Raw genomic sequence first — 23,770 nt, 5'->3', positions numbered from 1 at the left:
TCTCCCCCTCCATCGTCTCTTCTTTTTCTTCCTTCATTATCTCTCTAAACTTAACTCTCTGCTGTAGTCAGCCAGGGTGCCATCCAAAATGTCAACAACAGTTACCAAGGGTTCGGAGAGGGCTGAGTGGGAAGTCACGGCAGTAAGTTGCCTAACCAGTCCTTATAAATGAGCTTCATCTCATTCTGACTAACCAGCCGTTCACTGGGGTGATTTACAAAAAAAACTTCATTGGGGAAGCCACAACTGCTTTGGAAGCGGAACTGTTCACCCACGTTCCTGTCACCATGAATGAGTCAACAAAGACCATTGCGAACCCATCCGGGCACGATCTTCTCCAACAAATTAGAGACGACTTGGAGGTACATCAGAAAGCCATCGATGGCTTGCAGGAGCAAAACGATGCCCAACAGAGAGCCATTGATGACTTGATGGAAAGAGTTGCCCTGTACCGTGAAATCCGAAAATCTGTTTTATGCGGGGGGCTATCTTCAAACAAGCAACGAAATGAGGCGGCCCATGGTGGGAACATCCGAGAAGACTACTTCTTTATTAGGGGAGAGAGGAACACTTCCCTTGCAGAGAAATGCCGAGAGAGGTTCGAGCAAATATATGGGTTTCAACTCTCGGAGTTCCAAGACCGTATACCAACAGCACCGGCTAGAGTTATTGAAGCATTCAACATGCATGGCAACTGCATCTTGCTTTACAGATGGAATAAATCCCAAAAGCAGGGTGTAAAGAAGCAAGTTTTGTCCAAGCTTCGCCAGCTTCTCCTCCCCTGGGTCCAGAACTTGACGCCTGTTGATTACCTCGAGGATGGGTCACCTAGTCTTCCGTTTTATGATAACATCGTCTCTCTTTATGAATCAGTTTAGCCGTGGTATCGTTTGATGAATAGATTTGAAATAAGATCAAACTATCTTTTCTATAATGTACTATTGCGAAGTAGACATCCTAAGTGTTGCTCAATCTTGGCCCCCCGGACAACACGGCTGAGCGTCCCTTTATCCCTTTTCGTCTTTCCATGCTTGTCCTGGTACAATGGGATGTATTCAATGATTGGAACACCAGTTAACGGCTTAGCCTGTGCCCATTCTAGCAGCTACCATCTTTACTATAAATAGTAAGCCGGAGCCGGTATACTAAATACTAGAATAGCTGAATTTAGGAGGTTTCTGCCACTGTATGTACGCTGTGGGGGCGACAGATGCCAAGTTGGTGTCAGATTGTCAGATTTTAGGTTATTCCCGCCGCCCCCACAAGCATAAGCTTATGCTACGAGAACTGTTTCGTCAAGAAGGTATTACAAGACAGATCTCAACTAGTTGCATAATACTGGTGATAGAATCTAATTCATGTCTCTGGACGTCACGTGAGACACGGTTCGACGTGCGACGGGTCTTCCAAGCCCTTACTGGTCAGGCTATGGTGGTTCATCAAGGTCACGTACGATCAAAGACTGGACCAACACATAGTTAGAGCCTCTAGCAGGCATGATCTGGTTTGTCAGAAAATATGCACAGTCATGAACGATATGCGGGGTGAGCTGAGGTGACCATCGACTGCAGAATGGGGCGATGCGCCGGCCGTTTGGCCCCATCCGCCCCCACTGACCTGTCAGCAACTGACCTGCGATTACAGCGGACATCACTGTGAGTCTCATATGAGTTTGAACCTGCACAGCTCAGTCTTTTGCGGTAGAACCAAATCTATAAAGAGGCCCAGTCTGCCGCTTCGAAATCAAAACATCAACCAAGCTCACAGATCACTCCAACAGGCAGACTTCGAACAATCAGATTCCGACTTCAGTCACTCAACCAAAACCAGCCCCCTTCCATCCATACCTACTCTTTAACACTCGCCAAAATGGTCAGCACCAAGCTCTACGACACTGTCATGGGAGGCAGCGACCCCAAAGTAAGGACCATATCCATCAACCTCCCTCGTTTATGGTGCTAATTACTCCAAGGATGTTAACTACTCCCTGGAAACCATCAAGGGTCTGCTGGGAGAGTTCAAGGCAATGGTATGTCAATTACATCTCGATACACGATAATGAACCATTCACTGACACATTGCATCTAGGACAGCGATAACGATGGTAAGCGATCTTATACCTTCAACGACTCTGGTTGAATCGGACCTTAACCGTACAATACAGGATTGGTCGACTTGGACGTGCTTAAGCAGGCATACGGTGAACAAGGTGCCGCCGCCTTCGAGGAGTTCTTCGATTCTACTCTCGACAAGCAGGTCTCCTTCACTGGTTAGTACCCCTGGAACTCAATAACCCCTTGTTATGCTTCTCTAACCAGCACAATAGAGTTCACCTCTGCCTTCATCTTCGTGCAGCGTGCCTCTGGGTACCCCAACAAGGCTTGATAGGGGTATACAGCGCCATGGATGACGGTTCAGGATCGGCGTACCTGATACACATCAGTGGCTTTCCGACTGTTGCTTCCTTTACATCTCGAATTTTGTTAGTTCTGGTCTTCTAGCGAGTGGTTTCTATTAAGAAGCAAATGTGGGCAAAGATAGAATTATTGCATAGCATCAAAATGGCACAAATAGCTTTGCTTTTTGTCTATTTAGTGTTCGATCTTTGAGACTGTATACCTCTATGCTACCCAGTAGCGATATGAGTGTGTAGAATGCTGTAAATTGAGAAAGAGTATTAAAATTATTCGGACAGGCGCCTTTCTTTTCCCCTGCGCCTGCTGTATCGTTCTATCATTACACCAGGCACAGAATTCGTGTTGTGTAGATCAATCGCGGATGGTCACAGCGTACAGTGCATACAATGCATGGGAAGCAAAACTGTACGATTCTTCGAGAGAGAAGAAATGACAGTAGCATTCGTGCGACCGTGCTCACCAAAAACCACTTGTACGCGTCTCGCTACTCCTAACGGCCCTGTGGGGCCTTCTTCAGGGACCGAAACAATATATATCTGAAAAACTAGAAGATATATTTCAAACAAACTCAACTTTATGTAGCTACATATGTACCTCAGATAAGTATGACGTCAGAAGAATGGATATATAACCCGCGCATCATAAGCCCGGTCTCACCCAAAACCAGCACTCAGAACAATAAAACAATGACCCACACAGTAGGTCCCGACACCACCAACCTCCTAGTAATAGTCATATTCACAAAATCAAGTACATAGAATACTCCGTCCAAAACCCCCTAAACCGGGAACCACCCGTCAAAACCCTCGTCGCGAGGTATTCTCCGCATATGCCATCAGATACAACATGCTACTAACAATATCTCAGCTTCATCACCCCGGAAGATATCTCCTACGACCGCAACCATGGCCCCATCCCGCATCTCACCGCAGACACCCACACCGTCCGGATAGACGGCACCGTCCCCAGCCCACTCTGCCTATCCATCCATCAACTCCAAACCGAGTTCCCCCAGCACGAAGTCATCTGCGCTCTAGAATGCGCGGGGAACCGGCGGCATGCCATGCGCACACTGCTGAAGGAAGTCCAGGGGATTGACTGGGGCGATGCAGCTGTCATGAACTGTCAATGGAAGGGTCCGAGATTGAGGGACATTCTCCTCCGGGCTGGGGTGACGCCGGACCTGAATCGGGGGTTATATGTTGCGTTTTCATGCTACCAGGTACAGTGTCAGGATGCCGATTGGTTCGGGAGTAGTGTGGAGTTGAAGAGATGTCTGGACGAGGATATGGATGTTATTCTTGCTTTGGAGGTGAGCTACGTACTATATTTCTTGTGGGAGGAGGGGTTCTTATATAGGGCTGATGAGGGGTGATAGATGAACGGTTCGCCGCTCTCGCCCAACCACGGCTACCCAGTCCGAGTGGTCCTCCCCGGGGTTGCGGGTGCCAGGTGGGTCAAGTGGCTCGATCGGATCACCGTGCAAGACCATGAATCGTCCAATTTCTACCAGCAGCACGATTACAAGATCCTGCCGCCGGATGCGGTCGATAGTACTTCCGCGGAGCCCTATTGGGGTCGCATACCTGCTATGTGTGATATGCCGGTTAACTCGGTGGTGGGGGTGCCAGAACATGGGGAAACGGTTCATCTTTCGGACTCGGGTACTGTTGAGGTGAAGGGGTATGCGGTGCCGCATGGCGCCGATGGCCCGGTTACGGGTGTGCAGGTTTCTGCTGATGGAGGGGAGACATGGGTGGATGCTGAGATTGAGGGTTCGTCCACTGAGAGGAAATGGGGTTGGGTTTTGTGGAGGGCGAGGGTCAGTGTTGAGAGAGGGACAAGAAGGGAGATTCTAAGTCGCGCGTTTGATAGGGGTGGGAATGTGCAGCAGGCGCATTCGCAGTGGAATCTGAGGGGTGTGGGGTATAATGGGTATGGAAGGGCAAGTGATCTCACCGTTGTTTAGCAAATGAGTTATCGGGCATAGGTGTTGGCATTGGCGTTCAATGATCATTCAAGCATATCTAAATTTTCTCATGATTGTAACTGGGCATGCTTCACAGATATCATAATACTGACACTGGTCTATACAACATTATACATACATAACCAATCAGGGAAGTACGATGTACTTCTCCAAGTGCTTAGGAATAGCAGTTCTCAGGCCCTTGCTCTGTAGCCAGGTGTTTGAGAACAGACGGTCGGCGTAGCGGTAGGCGCCATCACACAGAATGGTGACGATGGTCTTACCCTTACCGAGTTTCTCGGCAACTTCCTTGGCAGCAACAACGTTGAGTGCAGAGCTAGCTCCAAGATAGAGACCTTCTTCATCAAGGCAGCGGTAGACCATCTCGATCGATTTCTCATCACTGATGTTCAGCGACCCATCCAAAAGATCAATGTCGGGCTGAAGGTTGTCCGTGACGCGGCCCTGGCCAATACCCTCCGTGATGCTGCTTCCCGAGCGCTCGATCAAGTTGCCGCCGCTCTGGATGTAGCTGTGCAGGACGCTGCCTGGAGGGTCGGCAAGGAAGCACTTTACCCGGCCGTCGGAAGCGGTCTTCAGATAACGGGTAATTCCGGCCAATGTTCCTCCCGTTCCAGTAGCACAGGTGAAAGCATCGACATGTCCATCAGTCTGGGCCCAGATTTCCGGCCCGGTCATCTCGATGTGAGCCTGGCGATTGGCAGTGTTGTCGAACTGGTTCGTCCATACTGCGTTATCAAGGGATTCGGCATGTCTCCTAGCCTGATGGTTGTAGTTCTGCGGGTTGTCGAAGGCGACGGCCGGTACAGGATAGACCTCAGCACCCAACAGCCGCAGTAGGTCGATCTTACCCTGGGACTGCGTGTTGGGCATGTAGATGACAAGCTTGTAACCCTTTGACCGACACACGTGCGCCAACCCAATTCCAGTGTTACCAGCTGTTCCCTCAACCACCGTACCGCCAGGCTTCAAAAGCCCCTTCTCTTCGGCATCCTTGACGACGAACAATGCTGCACGGTCCTTGACACTGCCTCCGGGGTTCTGGAACTCGGCTTTACCGAGGATGTTGCAGCCGGTCTCTTCGGAAAGACGCTTCAATCGGATAAGTGGTGTATTTCCAATTGCTTAATGACAACCTGTCAGAAGCCGTTGTTCGCGTAGCTAATTCATATTTTCCTCTTCTTAGCGTACCTTCTGTAAGACCGTTAACGTAGCCCTGGGCTTGCGACACTCGGATGCTATAGGCGGTCGATCCTTCTGCTGCGCGGAGCGCAGTGGTGCCAAAACGCCGAATACTTTGTCGAAACATTATTTCAAAAGGCTTCGAAGGCTAGCACAGCTACTCCCAAACACCGTCTGCTATGCAAGAGACAATTAATGGAGGAAGACCATTCCATTCCCCGGATTCCCAAATGCCGATGGTCGGCGTTAGTCAGCGATTGTACATCACGTGAGCGATGGCGTGATAGCTTGCACAGAGTGAGGACCCTCATTTCTACATTGGTCATAACGTTGGCTCGATAGTGCTCGGTGTTAATCCATTGATAGAGTGACATTGCAGTAACCCGTGTATGATTTAGGGAATAGATAGTGACAATCAATATAGATTTCTGTATATAGAACCCGCTATACTGCCTTTAATGGTCAGAAATGACATAATGCACTTCCAACCCTAACCCTTATCTTAGCCTTTCCCGTTTTGGGCTGTTTGTTTATTTCGCACCCCGTGACTGCGGGCTATCGTCCGCAATGTTTTGGCGATAACTCAACTCCGACGGCAATATCATCCCACCTTAGTCCAGCGACTACAGGCGCGCCATTCAACGAGTTCCGGTGCCCGAATCTGATTTATGACACGATTTTGAGATGTTACCTGTCTGACTCTATGCGACAACTCCTTACTTGACCGACACGTTCCGACTCAAACCTTTACCCCTCCACACCCAGACACTATGCCCGGTCGATCTTCCGCCCGTTCGACGTCTGCGACGACATCGCGTAGACCGTCCGCTCAACCATCAGTATCAGGCGGGCGCGCAGGTTCTGTAACGCCTTCTGTCGCCATCCCGGAGGAACCCCCTTTGCCCGAGGCTTTTCCCAATTTGCGCCGAGATGTCTGCTTACTCTTCGCTGATGTGCAACGCTCGACAACCGGACACCGAAAACTCGTCGTGCGGCTTAGAAAGCTCCAGGAGGCTTGCTGCGGCATATCACAGAAGAGCTCTAAGAAAAACGGTAAAGAGGTTCAAGAGGAGACCTTGATCCCAGGTGAAGAGACACTCCCCGAAACGGAATTTAATGTGGAGATTGGTCGCTGCATGCTACGGATTCTGCCCATCAAAAAGTCGGAACCCGTTGGTGACCGTGTCTTGCGCTTTATTGGCACTTTCTTGACCCATGCATCCGAAAAGGATGCCGAGCTTTTCGCGAACGATGATGATGAAGTTAGCGCCGAAACGCCCACGTCCCGTTTGGCCACCAGCCTGGTTGCCCGTATTATGCCGCTACTAGCTGCTAAGGATCGGACTGTTCGTTTCCGTGCGACGCAAATAACTGCGCATATTGTGAACTCTCTCGAGACGATTGACGACGACTTGTACCACACTATCCGACAGGGCCTTCTGAAGCGGATCAGAGATAAAGAATCATCTGTGAGAGTACAAGCTGTGATGGGTCTTGGCCGCCTGGCAGGCAACGAGGATGAAGATGATGAGGATAGTGCAGTCTTGGTCGAGAAGCTTGTTGACATCATGCAGAATGACACAAGCGCAGAGGTGCGGAAAACCTTACTTCTCAACCTACCCCTTCTCCGCAAAACGCTTCCATACCTTCTTGAACGAGCTCGCGATCTCGACGCTGCCACGCGGCGAGCATTATATGCACGTCTACTCCCTACTCTAGGAGATTTCCGACATTTATCACTGTCAATGAGGGAGAAGTTGCTCCGCTGGGGTCTAAGAGATCGAGACGAAAGTGTTAGGAAGGCTACTGGGAAGCTCTTTTACGACCGGTGGATTGAGGACGTTGCTAGTACGGATAACGACGAGGAAGGCCCAGCTAATCAACGCTCTCCACCGAACATACCAGCCCTTTTGGAGCTGCTCGAGAGAATCGATGTACTGAACTCTGGCATTGAGACCGGTATAGCTCATGAAGCCATGCGTAGCTTCTGGGAAGGTCGCCCTGATTACCGGGAAGCGGTCGTGTTCGATGAGGAATTCTGGGAGTCCTTGACAGCTGAATCAGCTTTCCTGATTCGCTCGTTCAACGACTTCTGTCGTGTGGAGCACGACGGAAAGTTCGACAACTTAGCTGACGAGAAAATGCCCGAAGTCACTGCCCTTGCCTACTTCTTAAACAAATATATGACCGACCTATTGCAGCGGAAGAAGATGGCCAAGGAAGCTGGTACAGCCACCGATGATGACTCTGTCGAGCATGAGTTTGTTGTTGAACAGTTGTTACACATTGCCATGACCCTGGACTACAGTGACGAAGTCGGTCGACGCAAGATGTTCTCATTACTCCGCGAATCTTTGGCGGTTCCAGAGCTGCCTGAAGAATGTACTAAGCTCGCTATCGAGACTCTGCGATTTGTCTGTGGGCCAAACGCTGCCGCCGAAAATGAGTTCTGCAGTGTTGTCCTGGAGGCCATCGCTGAAGTTCATGATACCATTGCCACTGAAGATAGCTTCGTGTCAGCCAGATCGGAAATTAGTGAATCCTCCAGTCGTCACCGATCTGAAACTCCTGAAGTGAAGCCCTTCAACAAGGAAGAAGCCAAAGCCAAGGTTCTCAAAGAAATCATGGTGAACATGAAATGTCTTCACATTGCACTTTGTATGTTGCAAAATGTGGAGGGCAATCTCCAAGCAAACATGAACCTAGTTACGATGCTTAATAACCTGGTCGTCCCTGCGGTCCGCAGTCATGAAGCGCCAATTAGAGAACGAGGTCTTGAGTGCCTCGGGCTTTGCTGTTTGCTTGACAAGGTTAGTCTCTATCACTCTATACCTCTGACGTATGCTAACAGTCATCCCCACACCAGACCTTGGCTGAAGAAAACATGACACTATTTATCCATTGCTATAGCAAGGGCCACGAGGCTTTGCAGACGACGGCCTTGCACATCCTATGCGACATGCTGACAACTCATCCATCCTTACTCGCGCCTGTTACGCAGCCCGACGGAGAGACTGTGACACCGCCAGTATTCCAGAAGCCATTGCTGAAAGTCTTTGCTAGGGCACTCAAGTCTAGCTCTCCGAGTAGTGTCCAAGCAACCGCCGCCACCGCTCTTTCCAAGTTGTTGCTCACGAATACCTTTACTCCCTCTGGGGCTAATGTCCCTCCAGCTATCCAAGAGTACAACCAAACATCCGTCGAAACCCTCTTGCAGTCACTTGTGGTTACTTTCTTCCACCCCCGTACTCGTGAAAATCCCGCACTCCGGCAGACTCTAGCCTATTTCCTCCCTGTATACTGTCACTCGAAGCTGTCAAATACCCAGCATATGCGCAGGGTTTCCGTACCGGTTGTCCGGGCAGTCCTCAATGCGGCAGAGGAGTATTTCTCACTTGAAGCGGAAGAGGACAGTGATGGCGATATTGATGAGAGTGTTGGACAGCGAGAATTAAAGGCGCTGATGAGTGGTGTTTTGGGTATGCTCGCGGAGTGGACCGACGAACGGCGAGTTGTTGGGCTGGGCGGAGAGAAGATTCTCGCAGGCGGCGCTGCTAGTTCCAACGTATGTGGCTGGGTTCATCTCGCGCTGGTGAAGGACATCCTGGAGCGTGTGCTGGGGATCAGCGAAGGCCCCAACCGCTGCTCTAAAGAAGAGAAAAAGCTTCTTTTCTCTCTGCTTAGCAAGCTCTACGTCGCTCCTCCCGCTGTGCCCTCAAGGGCTGGTTCTCGCAATCCGGAGGGCGAAGACCCAATCGGGCCGAGTGCTCGGAGTACCCAAAGCGAAGTTAGTCCTGAGGATGCTGCGCTTGCACAAGAGGTGAAAGAGCTTTTGGACGAGACGATCGAGGAAGGTCTGGCCTCTGAAGCGGCGAGCAGGAATGCCCTTGTCAAAGTCAAAAACTCGGTTCTTAAGCTCCTGGCAGCCGCCCAAGGCCGCCCAAGTAGCTCCCGCGCTCGCGAGGGGACCGAGGAGGGAGACAGTGACATACTCAGTCTTCGTTCTGGCCGGTCCGGTAGCGTCCGCCCTTCCATCGAGCCTGGTGCTTATCGTCGCGGGGTGTCCATCGAGCCCAGCATTATGGAGGAAGACGAGAACGATGATAGCAGGACAACGATCAAGTCTGAAGCACACGATTACTAGAAGTTGCCTCATGCGTTCCTTTTTTGGGTTGGCGTTGGCTGATGGGTCATGTTGGGATATGGTCTTGGGACGACATGCGGACTTGTTACAATGTATCTAATTCATGTTTATACATTTCAAGGCTTATTTGTAAATGGTTCTATTCTTTTCATCCAAGATACATGAACCGCCAGGTATTGTTAGTTAATGATCGTCGACGTTCAAATACTCCCTTTAAGATTTCATGGCACATGTACTAGTACAGAAGTGAACTGTTCTTCTGCGAGTCCAGTCCAATTGCCCGATACGGGTGCCGCCGCTTTTGTAAGGGCAGCACATGAGCTGTCCGGGAGCTATCCGTAAGCGCTCTGGGATAACGTAACTGGCAAGCACCCTGCGCAGCTCTGTAATCCATACAAATCAGCTACTTTTACTACTTGAATATCTCAACAACTATAAACTATAATAAGATAAAATTAGGATATAGTATATAATAGTACTTAGTCCTTAATATATAAAGTAGAGAGTTCTAAATAAGAGATATATTTTTCAGTATTATATAGTACAGCGGTATTTTTGATATTCTTAATTTATACCATAAAGTTGAAAAGAAAAAATTTAGAAAAAAAAACTTGTATTCTTGTTTAATCTATACTATATTATATATTCAATATTATAACTTTATAATCTGTGGTTGCTGAGATTAGAGTGGTACGGTTTAACCGGAAACCCGGCCCCGAGCCCACCCTAACCCGGCTCCCGGTTCGAGTCGGGTCCTAGATCTAGAAATCACTCCGGGTTTTGGATTTTAAAATTAAAATCTATTCTAAACTTAGAAAATCGAGTAGATTGAAATAGGGTAAATTTTCTAGATTAGATTTAATTAGAGTGGTATTCGGGTCGGGTTCGGGTTCTAGATCTAGGACCCGGGCCCGACCCGAATACCACTCTAATTTCAACCCGCTTAGATTTCTAGATTTGGGATAGATTTTAGCTCTAGAACCTAAAACCCGGAGCGATTTCTAGATCTAGGACCCGACTTGAACCGGGAGCCGGGTTGGGGTGGGTTCGGGGCCGGGTTTCCGGTTAAACCGTACCACTCTAGACAGTACTTCATTATATTATAGGGCAGTACTGCGGGCATAGTATCATCAACTTTAAACAATTTTATTTATAGATATAGATACTATTACCGTAGACTAGTAAATATAATCCAGATAACTGGATATATACTCTGATAAGGACTCAACCTCTATATTCCTAAGAGTAAAGAGTAGTTATAGTTATACCGCATGAGTGCAGTAGGTCCAGAATTATGAAGATAACTAGTCAAATAGTTATATCAATCCACTTCGCAATAGTGTCGCCCGTGTACACCTCTACGGAAGGTTCGAAGCAAACACTCAACCTATCATACGGAGAGCAGCTGACTTATATTGGTCACACCACCTACGAGGGCATCTCGCAACCTACGCGTATGCTTATGAACCTTCAGCTCCAGACCAGTAGAGGCCAGTATTTCGTGGCCTCTCCAATTGGTATTAGCGTTCCGGGGGTTGTTCACAGCAGTGCCAATGTCTATAGTGGATTTTTGGTTGGCATTGTTGGGAGAGCAAACCGCGATGGCGTGCACCGCCTGGGGATTTGTGTGCTTCAGGAGATCCGGGAGGTGCATATTGACATGGAGTACCTGTCACTTCCAGAAGGTGGAATCTCTGATGTCGCTGTCAACAATTATACTCATGATAACAGAGAGGGCAAGCGCGATGGGAGTATCGTTGTTGACGATACAGAATCCATCACCAATTCTGCGACCACTCAGAAGACTTGGGCTGAGTCACTAGGTGTCGGCGTCACTGTGTCTGGAAAGGTCTTTGGGATGGGAGCAGAAGGAAGCACTGAGTACACAGTTGGCAACGAGACCATGGAATCAACCTCGTACTCGCGCACCCGAGAAACCCATGTGGGAATGACAGTTGGCGTCCCTGCAGGCAAAAAGTACTGGGTTGAAGTCCTCTACTACAAAGGGACTTTCCGTGTTTCGTTCAGACCAAAGTATTCTTTTGAGCTGAAGAATGGAGTCAAAGTGAACTGGCCCTGGGACGAAGAACAACCGATCTCCGGTGTTGCATGGGGAAATCTGTTTCTGAAAGTACACGACATGACTAATACACCTGACGAAAAGGTTCCACCTCCTCTTCCGTCCCCCCGAAAGACGTTCCTGGTGACGAGGGCAATGAAAAGGTCAAGAAATGAGCAAACTGTGTTAGCACTCTACGGGACGCTAGAGCCTTTTATACAACTATAAATGTCCTTTGGTAGTATGAGCTACCAACTCAATAGTGAGGAAAGAACGAAGTAAATTTAGATCAGACACAGAAGAGCAGCCTTTATTGAAAGAGATTTACATATTCCAGCTTTAATAACTAGATGGCACAAGATATAAGTAAAGCAACATACTTGTCTTATATTCTAGAGACCATCTAGATAACGAACAACTCCAGAAACAAGTCTATGATTTTCCCTATTACATTTTATACATACCAGATCTGGTGCCTAACTCGACTATGGCCTCTCCAACTGTAGAAACTACCTCTTTTCTGCGGACACTAGACCGATGAATTATTTATGTACTTCTCGACTGCCGCCACAATTGCCTCAGATGCTAACCACTCTTCTATTTGCTGGTGAGCAATACACTGGCATTTTGGCACAGGCAAAATCCCGACGAAAAAAAGACAAAGCCATACGAAATTGTTACTGTTACGCAAGGAGGCAGCCCTGTCGTTGTGGACACAGGCACTCCTATTGCCGGTGTTGCTTATTTTCTTAGGAGTGGAGACAATGTAGCATCATTGGTTGGTCTGTGACAAGGTTTAAACATGGTCTTACCGCTGCCTTAGAGCGCCGCGTCTATTTTATTGACAATGGAAGGCCGCAGGAGCTAATGCTGGGATGTTGACTGGAGTTCAGTGACTTTTATGAAAGGAGGCCCAGCACCAAGAACTCAGTGACACTGAAGGCACTGACTGGTCTCACTACCAATGTTTCCAGCGGACAGTTGAAGGTCGGTGCAAATCTGCCTGGTTTTGATGACAGGTACTGTGTGATCTACACCGTTGTCGGAAGGGCCGACTGGAGTTACCGGTCTATTACCGGTCCTGGAAAGTAGTGACGTAGACCTCAAGTATGGTTGTCAATTTTCTAGCCTGGATCAGACAGTACAGTATCCGAAGCAATTGAGAACATGGATTCGAGTTGACTTTCTGAGATTATAGTGACATAGAGATGGCCATTACATATACAGCAGCAGGGGCAACCAGTGATAAGTGCTCATCTAGAGTGTCTTGTCCAAGGCGGAACACGCCAGGAAGAAAATCATAGGATGACGAGAGCCGGAAAAGGGCTGTTGGCACCTAGAGGATTAATCTTAACGCCAAGTTGTTGATAGACTATATTAATAATACCGGAGATTAGGGCAACGTAACTGGTAGGCGAGCGGCCAGCTCTGGTATTCTATACAAATTGGCACTTTTTGACACTCGAATATCTCAGCAACCACAAATAGTAAGAATATATAATCAAAAGAGGATAACTAACTATATATAATACACTATATATACAATAGAAAAGTTAAATATAAGGGATAGTTTAGTTGGTATTGAATATTACAGATATAATTCACAGATTTGGGCTGACTAAAAATAATTTGAAAATAATCTTAGACAAAATCAGGTCCTGGACGGGAGCAGGGAAAAAAAACAATACTCTGTACAGGAATTTTGCTGATAAGGACAATCTCCAAAGTTATTAAGGTATTAAATAAATTTGAAAAAGCTATATTTATAAAATAATATAATAATAATATGTAAAAAAAAATATCTATAAATTATCAATTAAAGATAAAGGATAGCTTCTAATGGATCATACATGATAGAGCAATCGTCAAGATTTTTTAAGACTACACGACGGACCAACTGCAGTCTACATTAGGGTCGAGTAATACCTTGTACGGAAATGCGTCTATTGGGCCGATTCATTGTCAAAGCTTATTTCCATCTAGGTGCAACACATTTATGTCTAGTTAGTCCGGTCGGGCTAATGAAAATGGACCCGAATGTGGGATGCTCCCCAATAATTACTCCGAAACGAAAATATATCATCCTTTCCTTTCTGCTAGACACTTTCTCTCCATTTGTTTCGTCGCAAGTTTAGTCGAAGCTTTTAAATTTCACATAATACCAGATATTCTAGTGTCATGACGACCGAAAGGCGTGGCCCTTCTCTGTGGCGGTCTACCGTCCAGCCAGAATCAGCAGATCACAGCTACCGAAACCCTCAGAAAGAAACAAAAGTGTTGGCAGCGGGGTGGAAGTTGACCGATGCACATGCGCCTTTCCAAGTAGATACGATATGGGAGAAGAATGTAAAAATACGAATGAGAGACGGATGCCAGATCTACGTGGACATTTTTAGGCCACATGATGCTCCAGCAAGTACTGTCCCAGCATTGCTCGCCTGGAGCCCATACGGAAAGTCTGCGTGTCATACAGGAGGTTTGCTTTTCTTTCTTTTTCTTTCTTCTTCTTCTTCTTCTTCTTCTTTTTCTGGGGGATAATTCCACTTCTTCCATTATGATCATATACTAAGATGTCTCGACGCAGGCTTTAATCCACTAGATATGATCCCTGGGCGAGTGGGGGTTCCTCAGAATCGACTGTCTGGATTTGAAAAGTTCGAGGCACCAGATCCAGCCGAATGGACAGCTAGAGGCTATGCAATTGTCAATCCCGATCCTCGAGGAACCTATGACTCTGAAGGTGATATTCAGTACGTTTTTCATGCTGTTACCCACTACGGTGTTCGTTGACGAATGGAACTAGTCACTTCGGAGCTATCGAGGCTAATGATGGTTATGACACCATCGAGTATCTTGCTGGTCTATCGTGGTGCAACGGCAGCGTGGCTCTAGTTGGTAACTCGTGGCTGGGAATCGCTCAGTGGTTTATTGCCGCCACGCAGCCGCCACACTTGAAATGCATCGCCCCTTTGGAGGGCGCGGGAGATCTCTATCGCGACATTCTCTGTCGGGGTGGTATTCCGCAGACGCCGTTCTGGGACTTCCTTTCCGGGGTGCTTAGAGGTGAGACACAGCGTTCGCTGCGGGTTCGGACTTCGGGGCTCATTTTCCCATACAGGAAGAAATCGACAAGAGGATGTGGTGGGCATGCTGAAAAAATATCCTCTGATGAATGAATACTGGGCAGACAAGCGAGCGGACATGACCAAAATTCAGGTGCCAGCTTACGTTCTTGCGAGTTATTCAACGTTTCTTCACACCTTCGGTTCATTCCGGGGTTTCACTGAAATCCCGCACAACAAAAAATGGTATCAAAATCCTACTTGCCAAATCAAGGAACACCATTAACAAGTTCAACATCAGGCTTCGAGTTCATCCGACTCAGGAATGGCATGATCTGTATCAAGAATCAACCAATCGTGAGCTCCAAAAGTTCTTCGATTTCTATACCAAAGGAATAGATAATGGATGGGAGGAGACCCCGAGAGCAAGATTGTCACTCCTGCGGTACAACAATGTATGGAATCCACACGCATGCGGCTGCAATCTCGCCACCATTATGCTGATAACGGACAGGAACCCCTGGTTAATCAAATCTTCCCTGATTGGCCAATCCCAAGCACTTCTGATCGTACACTCTATCTTCACGGAGATAACTGTTTGGCTGAAGAGTCTTCGGACACTCCTGAGACTCTGTCATATATTTCCGATGTACCGTTTCGGCAGACCGACGCTGATTCAGAAGAATTGTCCTTCACGCACACCTTTAAAGATCCATGTGCTCTTGTTGGTTCTTCTCGTGCGGTATTGTATTTATCATGCGAAGAAGGGACCGATATGGACGTCTTTGTTCAAATTCGGAAAGCAGATGTGAATGGTAAAGTCCTGCGGAACATCAACATCCCCGCCGGTGATAGGAGGATCTGCAATATGCCCGAGCCTGTCGATTTAATCAACCCGTTGGTCTACCTGGGTCCCACTGGCTGTCTGCGTGCCAGTCACCGTGCACTAGATCCGAAATTGAGCAACGACTGGTGGCCGGAGCATGATTATTCTACAAAGCAGCCTATCAGACCTGGTGAAGTTGTTAAGTTGGACATAGGACTTTGGCAAACCGGAATATACTTTGAGCCAGGGGAGAAGCTGATTGTGAAAGTGGCAGGGCACAATATGACCCTGGCAGAGTTCCCAGACTTGCAGGGAGCCATGGTAAATTACAACAGAGGTAGACACGTTCTCCATGTTGGTGGGCCTTGTCCCAGCCGGTTGATAATCCCCACCATACCGGATTTTGAAACCAAGAATGTTATGCCCGCTTCTAGTACGCACTGAGCCATTGTGTCTCCAGATTCTCGATTTGGATACTGAAAGAATTTGATAGTGCATATTATCTTATCAATCCCAATCTCTATCTAACTACAACTCGTGTATATACAATATCAGGTTTGCTGCTGATTGTCATGTTGACAACAAGTCCTTGTCATATTTATGACATTGCATCTGCACCTGATTTCCATAGTTCTGGGCCTCTGAAGGTGGCAAGCATGCCATCCAGGAAATCTTGCAATTCTAGGTCGTAATCGAAAGCATTGTCAAAGAGATTTGACATTCCAGAGACTCTGTCCCCCATCAAATTCGTACATTCGCCAATGAAGAGTGGGCCTACATTATCAGGTCGGAACCCCGATGTTGCTGTGTAGCCAGTACCATCCACCATCGACGCTCCTGGAAGTGGTGGCTGATAGTCTGCACAGGGAGGAAGCAACCCCTCTGAATCTGTGCTGACTGGATTTGATGAGGACGCCGGTTGTGCCTTATCGAGAGACTGCGGCTCATCGCTCCTCTCTATGAGCGATCCCGGAGCCTCCCGCACGCGTACAAGCTCAGATTCAAGCTCGGTAAGCTTGGTTTCCAGAATATCAGACATATCCCACCACTCCACAAACTGACGAAATACCGCTTTCAAAAGCGCAATGTTGGAATCGACAAGCGCTTTTTCTTGAGGAGCCTCTTTGGAGATTCCGAGATAATAGTAAACAAGAAATACAGCTGCAGCGAGCCAGATGGTACTAGCAAGAAATGGATTCACATGCTGAACATGATCCGGAGCACTATTGCGCACCAATGATAGTATCGCCTCTGCCATGGAGAGACTCTGCGTCTGAATTCTGTCGTGCATATGGAGATCGTGATTTTTACAGGACGTGCAGGAACGATGTGGTTGTGGTGGTGATGACACAGGTTCGCTCATTCCAGACACGCTTCCAAACATGTTACGATGATCCAACATGAACCCTGTCAAGGCTACCATGACATGTATACTGTATATGTCTGAGTCGCGCTGCTTCGTAGATTTGGAAGCCGTGGCGACATTGCTAAAGAGACATTGCCCCCTATATCGTAGCTCATGCGGCAAGGCCAGCGACAAATAGTAAACGGAGTTCCTTAAAATCCCGTGGGCACTTTTAACATCCGTAGGTGGTGTCCGTCGGCCAGGTTGGGGAGGGTTGAGAGATGCAGGTATCCAGAAGTACTCTTGCGAGTTTGAGATGCAGTGAGCTGTGCGCATCAGTGAGTTCGCCACAATAAACCAAGCTTTAGCTGATTGATTCCCGCAAGCCTCAAGTAATTTGACTCTCTCCATTGGATCAGGAATTAGAAAACAACTTTTTCGTGGTATTCCTCGGAACCAATCTTCATCACTCACAGGCAGCATAGTCCAGTTCTGATTCCAGTCAATTGCAGCTGGGAGGCGGCGAACAGTACTAGTAAAAGCATCAAGTTCCCAGATCGCCCACCAGACTCGGCGACGCTCTTCTTTCACAAACCAAAGTTGTCGATTGCTCGAGATGGAGCCGTCATCAGCGTTATTATCTAAGAGGTGCAGTCGAAGCTCATACGCGATGCGTACTAAAGGACCCAGAGACCTCCATCCCTTCCCTTCCGCACTCTCGATCAACTCGTGGAACGATATCAGCACCATAGCCTGGAGCAGCAGTAGCGGGGGTGGTGCCTTGAGGTCCATGAGCTCTTGGTCAATATATTTCTTGGACAGTAGGTAAAACTCATGCGCGGTTGGTGGTGTTACTTCTTCCCGCGAGTCTGACCTCTCCCTAGGATTGAAGGGATATTCCGGCCGAAAGCGAGCAGAGTAAGAGAACATTGCTGCCAACAAAATAATAGTTTGTGGAGCTGGTGCAGATTGAAGCTTCTTACTCAGAAGATGAGGAGAGAACAGAGTAAAAGCCACCATATTTTTAAAATACAGCGTGATCCTTTGGGATATACTTAGTTCATGTTCAACTAGCCTGGGAAAAAAAGTAATAAAAGGATAGGGGGGCCACGTACAGATGATGGACATCACGGTTATCCGTGTGTAAGGCATTACATATTTGGCTCATGAGGTCCGCATGGATGACGGGAGAGCTCTCATCCAGCAAGGGCTCCTCTGCAAGGTCGACTCCATCTTCAAAGGCCGGGCTAGTCGGTTCGTGGCTGGGGTGGACCAACCAGGAGAGTCTTCGATGGTCCATCAACGAGCATTGCTTTGGGCTCTGACTCGAGGTAGACAGCTCATTTAGTAGCTCGGGATTGCCCAGGTTAACCAAGAGTGGCGAGGATGTGCTGTCATTCATGATCTGAAAGCTTGCAGGACGCTGTGATGGAGATGACTGTCTGACCGCATTTGTATCAGGTTGCGTCGGCATCATGTCGGTGCCCATCTCCATCGCGTTTGGCGGGTGGGCGCTCTTCTCCAGCCGTCTTTTTTTGGATCTCCGGAGTTGGCCTGGTTTGGGACCCGGCTTCAAAGGATGGGAAGGATATGCACAGGACATAGAAGAGTTTCTGCAGGAGGCACATGCCGGAAGCTGACGGCTGCATTTGATTTTTCGCCGCCTGCATTCCTGGCAAGAAAGCGCCGCCTGCTCTGAGTTATCATTAGAGAGTGTATAGTCTACAGTTCCGGGGGAAACCATGCTGTCTGCAGGGCAGGGAAATCCAAAGCAGGGAATGGTGGTTAAACAGAGTGCACATGGAGGAAGGCGTGGTGGTGGGTCACCAAGTTATTGACAAATGCACTGAAGTGTCACCTCTGGGTACGGGCTCGTCCCCCGCAAATCGCCCGGACGACATCCTCCGTTGCTGCGTCCCATCCCCCGCACTGACCCAGAGTTCAGTTTTTTTTTATTTTTATTTTATTTTTTGGGCTGACCACGTGCCACGGGGAAATGGCTTAAATTCGACGTGATATAAATATTACAATGCCAACGAGCCTGTCATTTTGTCTTCTATTGCCATCACCTATCAATAGAGCAAGGTACTGTTACACTGACGGCCAGTGTAGAATACAGGTTGGTATTGTGTGTAGTTACAAAAGTGGATCGGCGTAGTAGTTGTTGGCACATTAACGTGGGTCACCACCTGCCGCAGGATACTCATACTCACCGACTTTCAAACCTCAATGTTTCGGGCTTTATATCTCAACCAATTTAACCCCAATCGAAGAGACGTTAGCAGCAATCGATTCGCTGGAACCTGTCCAATTGATTAATTATACTAGATTTGCGACACAGTTTGGTATACACCGGTCAGCCTTATACAAACGTCGCCGAGGAAAAGAACAGTCGAGGGAGACGCAATATAAAAATCAGCGAGTTCTCACTAACCAACGGTCTAAAGAGCGTATAAATCATATAAATAAGCTAATCGAGCGTGGAATCCAACTTTTGTATGAGATACTTCGGAATTTTGCAAAAGAATACTGGAAAAGAGCCAGGTAGAAACTAGCCTGCTCGGTTTCTTCAGCGCTATCACAAGGATCTTATATCTCATTACCAGACAACTTGGTACCGTTCGGTTGCCTTGCCCCTTTTTAAGTATCTTTCATAGTAAACCCAGCTCCCTACCTCGCCAGAATAGAGCTACACTGTGACCTTGATCAGAATGTTTAGGACTGCCCTTGATACATGCCCTTAGGATCATGATTAGACTCTAGACCTCGTGAGATATTTCTGGCAGCTTGTTAGAATATCGAGGCTTACTTGGTCAAAAGAATAGTACGTGGATGTAGGGGATTCCGCACTCTCTTTCCGGTCCCACAAGTGACTCAAGTCTCCAATTGGCAGGGATAAAGACAGGCCCACCGAATCAAATAACTGTGCTGCCAACAGATAGAAGCCAAGCATTGCAACTGCGAACAGAATTGCACCGCCAGCCTGTTCAAGTGTTAAGCGATGTCTCTCATTAACCGATAGCAAAAAACTTCAGGTGAAATGAAACTTACTACTGACAACCGGTTACTGATTAGGAGATCCCCGAGAGCCATTCGCCAATAGGCGGCAGCCAGAAGCGAGAAGCAAAAAATCATGGCTATGAACATAACCAAAAATATCAGATTCGTGCGAAGAGCACATATCGCATAAATGAGCATCAGTAGAGCCATGGAGACCAGGAAGAATGCTATAAGGATAATGAGAATCAGAGGGAAGAAATGCAGTTTACAAAAAATGCATACCGAAGGTGTTCAGGAATCCCGGGCTGTGTAGCCCTGCAATAGTGTCGGTCATCGTTTCAGAGTAAGGAGCTATTGAAGTCTAATATGAGCATGGTAAATGAGAAAAACAAACAGGGGCAGAGCTTTAGTACGTACCTGCAGCATTGTATGCCGGAGTCATAGTAGCACCGAAAGCCAAGCAGAATGCACCTGAAGCTGGTCATTCTACGATACGATGTGGTATTTTTTTCAATTAAACATTTAAGCTTACCGAGGTGACCAAATACCACGGAAGGAAATGTGTTTCCGATGACAAATTCCAGGATGCTAGATATGATCAGGAGTAATCCTCCAAAAAGAATTAAAACTCCGCTGCCCAAAGTTAGCCCGCCACTTGGCTAATTCTAATGTTCAGCGACCTACGTGAATGCAGCGCCGCCCCCACCGGCTCCTCTCCATTCCATCAGGCAGCATGAGAGTGGTGTTGCAGTGACAACGAAGGCCCCCAGTGCCCTACTATCATGTAAGTTGTTGTTGAATTGTCAACCCAGAAATTATGCATGAGAGAAATACGAACAGTGGAGTCGGGTTCCCCAGCTTCCTGGTCAGCGGTGACTGGCGATGCATCATGGGATTTAGGTAGAGCTTCTCAAATTGCTCCGCAGATAGGGTGACCGAGGTAGGGACTTGGTCCAGCTTAGGCATGGTTCTAAATTGATGCTGCAAAGTGTCTGACTCTGTAAGAAGTATTTGGCCGTCCATTCCGCACTTGGAATCCGTCTCTTGACGTGCAGGGGTTTTTGCTTCAAGGATCGAAAATAAGGGATGAAGTAGTGAGAGCTGGTTTGTGTTCCTTGCTTCGATTCAGATGCTCATGGTCCAAGGTTTTATATAACACTTCCCCAGAGGGTTTGAGCACATTACTCAGCTGTCAATGACCAGAACACCGGCACCAGCTTAGTCCTCAGCAATGCTGACCCCACTCCCGCTATCATCGAGCATTAGCAAATGCGAATTTTTCTTCCAAAGGATCTTGTATATTCTGGGGAAATAAGGTTTGCCGCTAATGATCATATAGTTCGTGAGTGTGGAGGTTGATCATGCACGATCCCCTCATCTAACCATTCATCATCAGTCTCTAAAATAAAGTAAAATTATACCGAAAGTCAAACAGAATTGAAGCGAGCTACATAATATACCGAAAGTCGCCCCGAGTTGATAGTAATGATAAAGTTCTCTCGAATATCCAGCCGGGGGCGAAGACAAACCTCGGGTTGTGGGGTGAAGGCGTTTTACACTAAAAAAAGGCAGATTTTGCCAACGGTATCTGAGTGGCGTAATCAGCTGGGGCCTGGAATTAGGGCCAAGGCTCGCCCATTAATCCCATCCAGCACGATAAGCCCGTTGGTATGGTTGACATGGCAGTTTTGTGCGGATGTCGTTGATAGGTAGCACTCTACGGTCTCGCTGTACTCATCCAAGGATTGGCACGATATCCGCCGATGACTTCGGGCACTGTAAACCTGGTTTAGAGTTTCGTGACAATAGGAGTTAATGGCGAATGGCTCTAACACCGGTCGCGTGCGTGATGCCAGGGCTGAGGGTGATGGTATTTATATAGCGCGGACCATTGTCTTGAAATTTGACATTACTTTGAATGGTTGCACAAGAACCGGTCGTAGGAGCAAAAAAATATGACAATCGAGGCGTATCATCGAGACTCACTCACCGCAAGGCATCAGAGTGACATGGGTTTGGACCATGGCAGGAGCCATTTGTTTTTGCTGGGGGACCTCTATACATAAACAAAACTTTTTCATCTTAGAGATATGATATAGCGCGGACTTTGCGTGATATAATACAGTCCGCTCGTGAGACTCGGTTTGAACCTTAACTACGCATGATACACATAACTACGATAATACAATTGAAAATCTTGTTTCAGTTGGAATAAATGTTCGAAAGAATCGATTCAATGCTAAAAGTTGGGTCATAAGAAATTGGTTGTCATTGAATAGCTCAATAGTCCGTGACAGTGAAACTTTTTTTGGGGAAGTGGATCGAAGGAAAATCAAACCCATGTTTTGAATGACAATGTAAGTAACCAGTAAGCTATTTTTATTCTATTCAAATACTATCTTATTTCGGAGAGTACCAATTGCATCAATATAAACCTCTACTTCGTCACCAGATTTCAAAAGGGTCTGGCGAGTGCAAAACAAGCCAATACCCGCCGGAGTTCCCGACAATATCACCGTCCCAGCATGGAGAGTGGTTCCCTTGCTAGCGTGTGCGATGATCTGTTTTACAGTCCAAATCATATCAGAAGTAGAAGTAGACTGCCTAGTGCTCCCATTGACTCGGGTCTCACGAGTGACTTGTTGCGAATCAGTGATTAATTGTGCGGACACGATGCACGGTCTGATGGAGCCAACTTGTTGAAGGACTTAGCAAAACAGTATTGGCCACCAGATGCATCTGAAGGTTGGAAATTGCGTACAGAGACGTCATTAGCACACGTGTAGCCTAGGATATATTCTAGAGCGTCATCCTCGGACACATTGAAGGCATCGCAGCCAATAACCACACCAAGTTCATCTTCGTAATCAAGCATACTTCGGGCGTCTGCGTAGACTGAAATCTAATCCGCAGGACCTGCGAGGGACTCGGCTGGCTTTATAAAAATAACAGGATATGGTATAACTGTTCGCTAGTTACCGCTAGTAGATTTAATTAGTTATGTCCTTGATGGATCAGGATGAATAAAAGTGGGGACACGCACGTTGGCCTCATTTACATGCTGATGGTAGTTAAATCCAATGCATACAAAAATTGGAACGTGCGGCAGGGGTGAGGAGCGGCCGGGATAGCCTTGAGTATTCAAAATAATATGAACAAGGCTTATAGAACCTTTCAAAGGTACCTTTTTCACAGCAGCAAATTTACTATTTGCCCTGAATCCACTCTCCACAGTACCGTCAACGACTGGAAAAGGTGCGCCTTCTAATTTCTCGATGCCGTTCGATTCCTACAAGTCACCAAAATGGGTTTCACCTTTGTCGTCCACAAAGCGGATGAGTCTCTCGAACATGTTGAAGGATTTGGTTATCAAGACACTCAAGGTATGACATATGACATGTGCCCCGAAGTCTTGAATGTGCAGAATCAGAAGGCTGAATGAAATGTATATATCTTTGGGATTGATGGGGCTTCTACTTCCTATTATGAATAGTTCAAGTAGAGGAAACCAGGTTCTGATGGCTGACGGGCCAATTCATTTACCCAAATAATAGGATTAAGATAGTCCGTTATTCCAAAGGCCTATCTTAATATGTGGAACTACCGTCCGAAATGTCACATCCGAGAATCGGACTTACGGGTTTACTTCACCAGGGTAAAATTTAGTCCGTGCAGAGAAGGCCTGATTAAGCACTTGTTCAGTGTGACTCTGTTTGATTGTTCTATTTTTGCCTCTTTGAAAAGT

At 47.4% G+C, this 23,770-nt stretch overlaps 10 protein-coding genes across 10 annotated transcripts; 6 read left to right on the top strand and 4 right to left on the bottom strand.

The window, feature by feature from the left end:
* Positions 1-88: 88 nt before the first annotated feature.
* On the top strand, positions 89-878 carry BDV37DRAFT_280994 (uncharacterized protein; the record flags this gene model as incomplete). Its single annotated transcript, XM_032086725.1, has 2 exons — positions 89-142; positions 198-878. The coding sequence occupies 2 exons, from the start codon at positions 89-91 to the stop codon at positions 876-878; spliced, it is 735 nt and encodes a 244-aa protein (XP_031943725.1).
* A 597-nt stretch (positions 879-1,475) lies between these two features.
* On the top strand, positions 1,476-2,892 carry BDV37DRAFT_243129 (uncharacterized protein). The gene is made up of 5 exons (XM_032081398.1): positions 1,476-1,920; positions 1,973-2,029; positions 2,089-2,104; positions 2,165-2,269; positions 2,327-2,892. The coding sequence occupies exons 1-5, from the start codon at positions 1,870-1,872 to the stop codon at positions 2,383-2,385; spliced, it is 288 nt and encodes a 95-aa protein (XP_031943724.1). The 5' UTR covers positions 1,476-1,869; the 3' UTR covers positions 2,386-2,892.
* A 190-nt stretch (positions 2,893-3,082) lies between these two features.
* On the top strand, positions 3,083-4,449 carry BDV37DRAFT_243128 (putative sulfite oxidase). Its single transcript, XM_032081397.1, has 4 exons — positions 3,083-3,115; positions 3,169-3,233; positions 3,285-3,729; positions 3,796-4,449. The coding sequence occupies exons 1-4, from the start codon at positions 3,104-3,106 to the stop codon at positions 4,384-4,386; spliced, it is 1,113 nt and encodes a 370-aa protein (XP_031943723.1). The 5' UTR covers positions 3,083-3,103; the 3' UTR covers positions 4,387-4,449.
* Positions 4,450-4,469: 20 nt separating this feature from the next.
* On the bottom strand, positions 4,470-5,777 carry BDV37DRAFT_243125 (cysteine synthase A). Its single transcript, XM_032081396.1, has 2 exons — positions 5,599-5,777; positions 4,470-5,531 (listed from the first exon to the last, which is right to left on the bottom strand). Exons 1-2 carry the CDS (start codon positions 5,714-5,716, stop codon positions 4,534-4,536), a joined length of 1,116 nt encoding a protein of 371 aa, XP_031943722.1. The 5' UTR covers positions 5,717-5,777; the 3' UTR covers positions 4,470-4,533.
* A 444-nt stretch (positions 5,778-6,221) lies between these two features.
* BDV37DRAFT_243123 (condensin subunit YCG1) lies at positions 6,222-9,926 on the top strand. The gene is made up of 2 exons (XM_032081395.1): positions 6,222-8,399; positions 8,456-9,926. The coding sequence occupies exons 1-2, from the start codon at positions 6,360-6,362 to the stop codon at positions 9,731-9,733; spliced, it is 3,318 nt and encodes a 1,105-aa protein (XP_031943721.1). The 5' UTR covers positions 6,222-6,359; the 3' UTR covers positions 9,734-9,926.
* Positions 9,927-11,027: 1,101 nt separating this feature from the next.
* Positions 11,028-12,020, top strand: BDV37DRAFT_280989 (uncharacterized protein; the record flags this gene model as incomplete). The annotated part of the gene is made up of 1 exon (XM_032086724.1): positions 11,028-12,020. The coding sequence occupies one exon, from the start codon at positions 11,028-11,030 to the stop codon at positions 12,018-12,020; it is 993 nt and encodes a 330-aa protein (XP_031943720.1).
* Positions 12,021-13,970: 1,950 nt separating this feature from the next.
* On the top strand, positions 13,971-16,185 carry BDV37DRAFT_292300 (CocE/NonD family hydrolase; the record flags this gene model as incomplete). The annotated part of the gene is made up of 6 exons (XM_032089153.1): positions 13,971-14,268; positions 14,377-14,542; positions 14,596-14,855; positions 14,911-15,100; positions 15,156-15,309; positions 15,369-16,185. 6 exons carry the CDS (start codon positions 13,971-13,973, stop codon positions 16,122-16,124), a joined length of 1,824 nt encoding a protein of 607 aa, XP_031943719.1. The 3' UTR covers positions 16,125-16,185.
* A 93-nt stretch (positions 16,186-16,278) lies between these two features.
* On the bottom strand, positions 16,279-18,520 carry BDV37DRAFT_280987 (fungal specific transcription factor domain-containing protein; the record flags this gene model as incomplete). The annotated part of the gene is made up of 2 exons (XM_032086723.1): positions 16,279-18,067; positions 18,141-18,520. 2 exons carry the CDS (start codon positions 18,518-18,520, stop codon positions 16,279-16,281), a joined length of 2,169 nt encoding a protein of 722 aa, XP_031943718.1.
* A 677-nt stretch (positions 18,521-19,197) lies between these two features.
* BDV37DRAFT_292299 (transcriptional activator of ethanol catabolism AlcS) lies at positions 19,198-20,991 on the bottom strand (the record flags this gene model as incomplete). The annotated part of the gene is made up of 8 exons (XM_032089152.1): positions 19,198-19,241; positions 19,876-20,008; positions 20,077-20,252; positions 20,308-20,376; positions 20,443-20,496; positions 20,558-20,658; positions 20,710-20,799; positions 20,864-20,991. 8 exons carry the CDS (start codon positions 20,989-20,991, stop codon positions 19,198-19,200), a joined length of 795 nt encoding a protein of 264 aa, XP_031943717.1.
* Positions 20,992-22,409: 1,418 nt separating this feature from the next.
* Positions 22,410-23,377, bottom strand: BDV37DRAFT_270003 (fumarylacetoacetate hydrolase family protein; the record flags this gene model as incomplete). Its single annotated transcript, XM_032084473.1, has 6 exons — positions 22,410-22,663; positions 22,705-22,911; positions 22,942-22,996; positions 23,069-23,157; positions 23,233-23,314; positions 23,354-23,377. The coding sequence occupies 6 exons, from the start codon at positions 23,375-23,377 to the stop codon at positions 22,410-22,412; spliced, it is 711 nt and encodes a 236-aa protein (XP_031943716.1).
* Positions 23,378-23,770: the final 393 nt, after the last annotated feature.

The sequence above is a fragment of the Aspergillus pseudonomiae genome (assembly GCF_009193645.1).
Source record: "Aspergillus pseudonomiae strain CBS 119388 unplaced genomic scaffold BDV37scaffold_17, whole genome shotgun sequence".
NCBI lineage: Eukaryota > Fungi > Ascomycota > Eurotiomycetes > Eurotiales > Aspergillaceae > Aspergillus > Aspergillus pseudonomiae.
This window is presented reverse-complemented; position numbering and strand designations above follow the sequence as displayed.

What these genes read in the sequence shown, in the direction of transcription:
- BDV37DRAFT_243129 (XM_032081398.1), top strand. Translation starts at nt 1,870, where the DNA reads ATGGTCAGCACCAAGCTCTACGACACTGTCATGGGAGGCAGCGACCCC. An exon ending in TGGGAGGCAGCGACCCCAAA is followed by an intron (nt 1,921 to 1,972) that starts GTAAGGACCATA and finishes AATTACTCCAAG; the next exon opens with GATGTTAACTACTCCCTGGA. An exon ending in CAAGCAGGTCTCCTTCACTG is followed by an intron (nt 2,270 to 2,326) that starts GTTAGTACCCCT and finishes CCAGCACAATAG; the next exon opens with AGTTCACCTCTGCCTTCATC.
- BDV37DRAFT_243128 (XM_032081397.1), top strand. An exon ending in GTCAAAACCCTCGTCGCGAG is followed by an intron (nt 3,234 to 3,284) that starts GTATTCTCCGCA and finishes ACAATATCTCAG; the next exon opens with CTTCATCACCCCGGAAGATA. An exon ending in ATGTTATTCTTGCTTTGGAG is followed by an intron (nt 3,730 to 3,795) that starts GTGAGCTACGTA and finishes GAGGGGTGATAG; the next exon opens with ATGAACGGTTCGCCGCTCTC.
- BDV37DRAFT_243125 (XM_032081396.1), bottom strand. Translation starts at nt 5,716, where the DNA reads ATGTTTCGACAAAGTATTCGGCGTTTTGGCACCACTGCGCTCCGCGCA. An exon ending in CGTTAACGGTCTTACAGAAG is followed by an intron (nt 5,532 to 5,598) that starts GTACGCTAAGAA and finishes GTTGTCATTAAG; the next exon opens with CAATTGGAAATACACCACTT.
- BDV37DRAFT_243123 (XM_032081395.1), top strand. Translation starts at nt 6,360, where the DNA reads ATGCCCGGTCGATCTTCCGCCCGTTCGACGTCTGCGACGACATCGCGT. An exon ending in TTTGCTGTTTGCTTGACAAG is followed by an intron (nt 8,400 to 8,455) that starts GTTAGTCTCTAT and finishes TCCCCACACCAG; the next exon opens with ACCTTGGCTGAAGAAAACAT.